The sequence below is a fragment of the Cryptomeria japonica genome, chromosome 10, assembly GCF_030272615.1.
Source record: "Cryptomeria japonica chromosome 10, Sugi_1.0, whole genome shotgun sequence".
Lineage (NCBI taxonomy): Eukaryota > Viridiplantae > Streptophyta > Pinopsida > Cupressales > Cupressaceae > Cryptomeria > Cryptomeria japonica.
In genome coordinates this window covers 223,996,828-224,006,031 of record NC_081414.1, presented here as the reverse complement: position 1 = coordinate 224,006,031, position 9,204 = coordinate 223,996,828, and the positions used below count along the sequence as shown (strand labels likewise).

Here is a 9,204-nt window from a genome sequence, read left to right as displayed (position 1 = left end):
CTTACTAGAGTTAGGCATGTTTTCTTAGGCCTACCAAGAGAGACCGAATGCCTCCCTTGCCCACCAGCAGGAGAAAGGGACAAAGTCTTTTGAATTCCAGCATCAATTTCCATTTGAGTCTTAAGCTTATTTGGAGGCCTACCTCTCCTAGGAGAAACTACCGATGGTGAAAAAACTAGAGTTGTTTGGACAATTGGTAAACTCTTGCATGACTTTGGAGAAGCCAGGATAAATGGATTATCTTCAAAACCCAACTCTGTTGTAGCCAAAACCACAAAAGGATTAGCAGATGTAGAAATTAGAAGGGTCGAGTTTATACCCCCCAAATCATTCTCAATCGAACAAACAACTCTATCAGTAATACCCTCATCCATTTGATGTGCATGATTGTTAAAAATATCATTTACTTGCTGAACCAGATTCTCATCTGGCATTATAACAGGGACAACCTCTGATGGATTACTATTCCCTAAGGAAGATTCATTAGCCATATTAATTTCAACATTCAGAGGGGAATTATTAGACACCAAATTCTTAATTTCCTGAACTAAAGAAGCATGATTAGGAAAACCTATGGTAGGTACCTGTTTAATAGTTTCCCTATCAACCACTGCATTTTTATCTAAATTCACATTCTTTAAAGAATCGAGAACCTCCTTTTGAGTGCATGAAAACAAATTGTCGCCCTTACCCTTTGTGTGATTATTTGGCATCTTAGGGCAATCTATCATCAAAGGATGAACTACTCCATTCATCAGGGGATTACCATCCACTATACCCCCGTTATTAGAAAATGTCTTCAGTAAAGACAAAAGTGAGACCGAACCCGAAGTGTGAACATTGGGTTTCCCGGAACTACGACACAATGAATTATTTTCAAGATTAAAGTGACCTATTTCTACCAATTTATGCGAAGAGACATTTCCACATCCTTCAACCGAAGGTCTCGCCGACAAACTATCTTTATTAAGGGATTTAAGGACAGAGACAACAACCTGCTGGTTTTTCTTAAAATCCATAAGTAATGGAGCATCCAAAAGTAAAGGAGACTTAAGAAGCTCCGTATCTAATTTCTCAATTGACTGGTGCCAAATACCATCATGAGACTTGATATTACAAGTACGGGGGCAAACATTGTTAGGGTTAATAAGAACACAAATTTTTACCAGAACCTCCCCATCCACAAAGTCCATTTTAGATGTTAAAAAAGTTCCAATAGTATTTCCAATTTTCTCAAGAACATCTGGATCAATAAATTCAAAAGGAATTTTAGGTAAACCAAACCAGAAAGGAATAAGTTTCGAACTAGACCAAGAAGGAACAAAAAAAGGTTTCCAAGCTGCAATTGAAATTAAATGTTTTCCAAACCAATGATGCGAAGTTCTTAATACCTCATCTCTGAAAGAAGGAGAACCAAAGACAATAATAAAAGCATTCGCAGATAATAATTGAAAATAATGCATATCCCTCCATCTTTTCTGCAATTTATGATAAAGTTTTAACAAACTAATTTGATCACCCCAAATTTCCCCAGAAATAGCATTTGTATGCAAACAATTCGCTTTCTTATCGACATAGGAACCCAAAGATCAATACAAGGGATAGGAGCCCAAACCTGTGATGAAGAAACCCCTGGTAGAATAGGATCAGAAGGTATCTTACTTACCTTTTCGAGACTAGCTTCCTTGAGGTTCACATTTACCTAATTTCCTACCTGCTGTGAAGAAACATAAACCCTAGCCGCAGTCTCCTTATTTGCCAAGCCAACAACCCTAGCAAAAGTTCGCTGATTGCCCAGATCCAAAGACCATTTCCTTGAAAAGCCTTTGAATTGCTTCTCAGAATTCCCTTGATTCGCACCATTATTAAAACGCCCTTGAGTGAATCTCCTTCCATTGTTATTTAGCCTCCATGCCACACTTCGTCTGTTCCCAAAGAAGCCTTGAAAGTATTTTGAAGCTGGCCGAAAAACCTTGTTATTTCCGCTCCAGTTTACCTGTATCGCCATGTCCTTCCATCTGCCGTTCGTGTAGACCCACTGCGGAACATGAGGCAGGTCTTCCTAGCCCACATCCGCCCATGATCCCAAATGTCCTCTATCAGCCATATCCGATCACTGTATTAACAACAATAAACTCTTGATCTTATAGACTGCAACCTCTATTTTCAATGACTGAAACTATGGTCTTCAAACCCTCTGGACTGCTATGAACAAATAGTGAATTACGATCCTCCTGATGCCATTAAACATAATCTGTACCCTCAATACTTTGCTTCCATATTGCAGACCTTCAGGTGGTGTTGACTACCTCCAGGTTGGGGTGGGTTCCAGGTGTCTAGATTTGGATCTACACTCAGAATAAGATTGCAACTTAGATCTACAATGGATGGAGTATTTGCTATCCTAATCTGTTTGTTCACAGTGTCAAGATGACTGTATCTCTAAAAGATGGTGCTAGACTGTTGGGATCTACTGACTCAGCTAGATTCGTAGAAGTATTGTAATCGATCTGAATGCCAAGGTTGCCCTTCCGATTCCCACACTCTGTTTATGCAAAAAATTAACTCAGATATGTGAACCTTAGCGAACAATCAAAGCACGCTCCAGTGATAAAATTTTGGATCCTCTTAGCCTGGTACATATGCATGTAAATCTCCTTCTGCAATAAGATAACATCACAACATTCTATCCTGCTTCAATCTTTAGCCTGACACCGAATTAGAGCCAGTATTGTAAGCATAATCACTCGCTCCAATTTCCCCACCCAGTATAGGGTTTCAACAGAAAATTATATTAGCCGTCTGTTGGCATTATTGCATGTTTACTCCACGAACTGTGTATACCATTGAAATTGAGTCCCCAAAGATTGCCCCTGATCAAATCTGATATTCCTCTGTTTATGAAAGTGATGATCTATGGCACTTGATCCTTTTTTGGCTGGGAAAGGAAACCTAATTTCTAAGCGGAAGGGTTTTCATAGTTCTCTTGAAGCAAACGTTTAATCTTGTTGTTTAGCCTCTGCTGATGCTGTCAGGAAAGTCTTCTTCAATCTGCTAGGGCTCTGGAAGTTATCATTCAGCGACTGTCCCATTACTCCCGTTTGCTGCAGATCTAGACTGCACTTCCTTGTATGAGTGAAATCTAGGGTTGTAATAATGGATGCTCTGTAACAGATTACAAGACTTTATGCTGCCAGTTCAGATCTGTGTTCACTTCTTGACTGTATCCTTATATCCGCCCCAGAATTCTCGCAGCGGAAAATATAGACATTATTAAGGGAAATATAAAACGATCTATAATGGGTGCTCCTCAACTTCGCTAGAATAATTTATATTATAGATAATTACTCCTAACAAAAATAATTTATATTTATTATGATTTTCTTCTACCTTCAATACATTTTTAAAAATATATCAAACTATTAACCATTACACCTTCCTATAGACTTAAAATAAACTCTCCCCCAAAAAATTGAATTATACTTAATCTTCTCCTTCAAATATTGAAACATATCATTAATTATAGATTAGGGCAACACTATGTTTATTTCAGATTCCAACCCTCTCGTTGCAGCAACTCCAGGAACACCATGAACACCATGTTATGCCGCAAACTGTTTGTTTTACCACTCCATTTTCGCAATGCCTATTCAACCCATTCTCATTCTCAGAACCTCTTTTCGCACTTTGCCTCCACCAGATTTAACATGTCTGCGGCCCACATCACTCAGATGTTTAAACGGGCCCCCTACTTGCAGAGGCTTCAAACCCTCGACAAGGTCGAGCAGTTTGTTGATATGTTGAACAGATGCGGCTGCTCTGAAGTCCAAATTGCCAAGATAATGTTGAAACGGCCGCAAATAATCAGCATAAGTGCAGAAAGAATATTGGAACCCAAAATCAAACTGCTGGAAGATTTCGGCTTTCAAGGTGAAACTTTGGCGAAGCTTTTGGCGAGCTATCCATACATCTTGAGCGTCAGCCTTGAGAACGACCTTCTTCCCAAGATGGAGTTTCTTAAGAATCTATTTCGGTCCCAGGAGTTCCTCGTCCAATTCCTGCTTAGGACCCCATCCATTTTCGGTTATACCCTGGAGAAGACCCTGAAGCCCTCGGTTGTTTTCTGGGAGAGATGGGGTTTTCAGGGAACGGAGCTCTTCCAACTCTTACGTTATAGACCGGTCATTCTGCAACGCTCTTCTCTAACGCCTGCCCAAGCTGATCTCATTCGGGAGATTGGCGTCGACAAAGGAAGCAAGATGTTCAAATATATTGTAGGTGCGGTAGCTACTAGCCGAATGGAAACGCTAATGGCCAAGATAGAGAATCTCAAACTCCGCGGGCTCTCGGCTGAAGAAATCTGGCAATTATGTCGGGTTGTACCTCAAGTCCTTCGTTACTCCAAGGTAAGAGTTAGTGAAACGATGGACTTTGTAGTTAAAGACGTGGAGCACCCTGCAAATTATATAGTTAAGCACTCCTGGTTGTTGAAAATAAATTTGGAAAAGGTTATAAGGCCAAGGTTTCTAGTTCGGCAGAAAATCAAATCCATGAATGGCCCGAGCCTTTCTCTTTCGTCAGTATTGACGATGACAGAGGCAAGGTTTGTTAGAAATATTATTAGAGGACATCCTGAATCTACAACGCTGTGGACAATTTATGAAAATGCCATCTCTAATGCCTCCAACCACACACAGAGCTCAATCCAATGTTAATTTGTATTTTTGGAAATGAGCAGTGAGAGTGAGGACTCAAAAACCACAAGAAACATATTAATCAAGGTACGATATTCAACAACAGAAGCTACGTTCATATTCCTCTGCCATGCATTCTGTGTCTAATTGTTCTTTAAGCAAGGTATGCATAGTTGTTACTGTCTTTTAAAGTGAGCTAATTGCTTTCACTGCAGTCATTCAGTACGATGTAATTGGTGACTATTTAATAGCTAGAAATTTTGTTGCATCTGAAAGGCATTTCATTAAATCGCATCATTATGTTTGGAATGAGAGTTATGCTAGAGGAAGGAGTGAACAGTTAAACATAATTTTCAGCAAACAAGTTTTCCAGCCTTAAAATATTTTCGGAAGCTGTAATCTTGGATTTGATGTAGTATCATTTAGAACACCTGAATCATTTTTTCTTAACATTGTTATGTATGTCCTTCAAAGAAATTGTTAAAATCAGTACACTAGAACAGTAGGTTCTTCCATTTACAGTGGAAGTTCTTTAGCAGTTGGACAGCATCACAAAACATTATTAGATGGAAGTCATAGTTAATAAAAATAAGCATATATTTGGGGCTCCAGGTCATTTCAGGCTCTAACTAGGCAAACTTGCATTTCAAAATAAATTGGATTTTTATGGATTCCAATTTAGGATAACATCGAGAATATATGAATCAAATCCGTAAATTCTTTTAAAATGATGGAGCAAGCGGCAAACTCCTAAATTTTAATAAACTACTCGCTGTCTTACATCTAGGAGATATTAAGTTGGAGAAATTGCTCACGAGTCAATGAATTTGTGGTCATTGATAGACCAAACAAATTGCTCAGGGTTTAGAGTTAATGAATATGTGGTCATTGATAGATCAATTAAATTGCCCAGGATTTAAAGAAGTTGATACTAGAAAAAGTGAATGCCGTAAACGAAGATTGGGGTTCTAGCCTTAAACCTGAAGGTTTTTAATAATGTTTTAACAAAGTGTTCTCAAGAGTGATCGAGTCTCAGACAAATTTTACCGAGTAACATGGAAATGTAGAAGCCATTGCAGATTTCTATTAAAATCATTCAAGTTGACCTAGTCAAGGCAGCGACACTCACTGCTGCTGGCTTGGCTCAGACTTTCAGAGTCTCAAATTATGGTTTTAAGCATGCTACAATTTTCATTGCGAAATTTTGTAACACCATACCAATCATGTAATCGGTTGATGGTTTTTTAATTAATTTACCTATGTTCTATATAGAGCCATCTAAAGCAGCGTCACATGCATCTAACACTGACAGCTATTTTCATTTTCCGTTATCAAATAGCTTGTCACATATTGGCAAACATGGCCAAATTACAGGTTACTTTCTGTGGCTTTTTATTTGTGTTTTACCATCATCAAGTAGTATACTATAGATACATTTAATTTGCACATGCAAATTCATAAATAAAAACTAGTATGCTTGGACAGATCAATGCAAAACAAATAGGAACACACAAAAGTATTTTGTTAACAGCACCTAGAAAGAAATTCGTAGGAATTCACTTTAAATGTTGATCAGAAGAGCTTTGTCAAATATCTTACTGCAAAAATAATTGTAGAATCAAAAAGGAAATATCTACCATAGAATGAATCTAGAAACCATGCTTGATTGGTCTAGAATTTATGAGAAAAAGCTGCAGACGGTGCCTACGAATTTATTCTCCTTTGTTCCATTAGATTGTCTTGGCAGGTCATGGGTAGCGACACAACCAATTTTGGTTTGTTTTGGCAGGTGTATTGATTAAGTTGAAAATTTTCCAGAAAAGAAATAGCTTAAAGTTGAGTGGTATTGAATGTATATGCCTCTGCTCTGCTCTTCAGCACTTCAAACTACCCTCGCTGTATCGAAATGTGCAAGTACGAATGTGGAGGCATAGACAAAGCATGTGTAGTGTTTGACAAAATGCTTCAAAGAAGTGTGATCTCATGGAATGCCATGATTGCAGGATATACTCAAACTGGATGTTGAAAAGCCTTTAGAAACTTTCAAGAAAATGCAATTGGAAGGTGTAAAGCCAAATTCTACAGCCTTTGCCAGTATCCTCCCTGCCTGTGTCAAATGGGAGCTTTGAAACAGGGTATGGACATCCATCAAAGCGTAGAGGATAGATGAATTTTGTAGTTGCCACTGCCCTGGTTGACATGTATGCAAAATGTGAAGCATAAACAAGTCATCTGAATTGTTTCAGAGAATTCCTCAAAGAAATGTGGTTTTATGGACTGCAATGATTGCAGGATACGTACAGAATGGATTTATTGAAAAGGCTTTAGAAACTTACAAGAAAATGCAATTGGCAGGTGTAAAACCAAATTCCACAACCTTTGCCAGCATTCTTCACACTTGTGCCAAAATGGGAGCATTGACATAGGGTGTGGATATCCATCAAAGCATAATGGTTGGGTGATTTTATTCAAGCATTAGAGTTGGAAATGCTCTGGTAGACATGTATTCAAAATTTGGAAACATAGAAAAGGCATGCAAACTGTTTGACAGAATGCCTCGAAGAGATGCCATCTCATGGTAGGCAATGATTGCAAGATATGCTCAAATGGATAATTGAAGGATGCTTTCAAAATCTTTGAATTAACGAAGCATTCTGGAACATATCTTGACATATAGCATGTGCATATAATGCACATAAAAAAGAGAAATTCAAAATACCATTCATCAATTTTGAAATATGATTTAAATGAGGCAATTGCAATAATAATTGCAACACAACGTTGAATCAGAGACATTTTTCTTGTCTATATAGGTGAGGGATTTTTAATTTTTTTTTTGTCATTATTTTTCATATAAGTTTTCTAAATGATCATGAAATGCAAAAACACTTGGAACATATATTCAATAGGACCATGTTCAATTAGAGAAACAGATATTTGGGAGGCAAAAGTATCATGAAATATAGATTTGTGTGATGTTGAGGTATGATATCACAATTATTGTTTTGATTTATCTAAATAGAATAATAAAGATAAAACCAATAACCAAAAATAATCGCACCTCCTTGACCAAGCAAATATTGCAACTTATGTTCTTTGAACATCTATACAAAAATGGGTAGATGGGATGAGGTCCAAATGATAAGAAGATTGATGAAAGATAGAGGAATTAAAAAGATCCCTTGGATGTAGTTGGATCGAAAGCCATAAAATAGTATATGCTTTTTTTAAGGAGACATGTCATATCCATAGAAACAACAGATTTGCAAAGTTGGAAACACTGCTTTGAGAAATGAAGTGGATGAAAGTTTTCTAGATTTTATAAGTTTACTTACTGATGTCGAAGAGGAGTAAAAGGAATTATCTTTTTGTAATCTATTTCATAAATTAATTGTTTCATTGTATATTTTACTATCAGAGTAACTATTGCACCTGCTTTTGGTACAAGTGCTAGTTGTATAAGAATGTGATCGTGTCAATTGCATATGTATATCTTACATGTTAGCAGTGACAACAGTTACATTGAAACCAAGTAGGAGTTTCATACAAGTGAATTCCAATATAAAATCATTCTTCCTTTTTTCTTTTTCTTTGGCTTTTGAATCATGTCATGTCCCCTTTTTAAGTAAAGGTTCTTCATCCAAAAATAATACATTCCAAAATAAATAAATTAATATATTGTTTTCAAAACTCTAACAAAAAATATTGTTGGGATTGAGTCCAAAGGAAATGTTAATTAAAATAACTTTAATGAAGAGGGCTATAAATTTGATATTATCGAATTTAATTTTTTTGAGATTAATTAAATAGCAAGTTGAATTGGTGAATTAACCCATTTTTAATTTTCCATGGTTTATTATAAATTTTGAAGGGAAAATAATAATTTTAATATTCATAACTGTCTTGAATTTTTTAATTTCATAAGATAATTAAATATTAAATTTATTGTCTCCAATTGAAAGAGGCATTGGGAATCTCTCAAATTTAATTGACATTCTCTAGAGCATCTTTATGATATTATCTTTTTATGATATTTGGTTGACAGTTACAAAGCGAGACCAAATTCTAAATTCAAATTGTTTTTTCTCTCAAATCTTTGTGTGGGATTTTGGGTGACCAATTCGAGCAACCAACATATAAAGGAAGAATTTTTTTCATTTGGATTATTCAATATCATATAAAAATCTTCTCTAGAGCACTTGTGTTCTACACATCTTCCATGGACCAAAACTCATTAAACACTACAATGAGTAGATGAAAACCCATTGATAGTCAAGATTAGGGGATGGAAACCCTTTGGTTTTTATAAAAATTTTCAATAAAAAATTGTATTGGAGTAGAAAGAATTGCATTGTTTGATTCATAGTTAGTGTTGGAGTGGAGAGTTTTTTGTATTATAGATAGTTTAACATTATATACATCTAACGAGTTTTGCAGGATTGTATAAGACCATGGGGAGTCAGATATGCATGTTGCAAATATATAGGATTGTCACATTCAAGTTACAAGT

General features: G+C 36.4%; 1 protein-coding gene across 1 annotated transcript; it reads left to right on the top strand.

Annotated features, from left to right (window-relative positions):
• Positions 1–3,531: 3,531 nt before the first annotated feature.
• Positions 3,532–7,487, top strand: LOC131034897 (transcription termination factor MTERF9, chloroplastic-like). Its single transcript, XM_057966508.2, has one exon. The coding sequence runs from the start codon at positions 3,591–3,593 to the stop codon at positions 4,713–4,715; it is 1,125 nt and encodes a 374-aa protein (XP_057822491.2). The 5' UTR covers positions 3,532–3,590; the 3' UTR covers positions 4,716–7,487.
• Positions 7,488–9,204: the final 1,717 nt, after the last annotated feature.

Bases quoted from the DNA above. Each gene is read 5' to 3' on its own strand.
- LOC131034897 (XM_057966508.2), top strand. From the start codon at position 3,591: ATGAACACCATGTTATGCCGCAAACTGTTTGTTTTACCACTCCATTTT.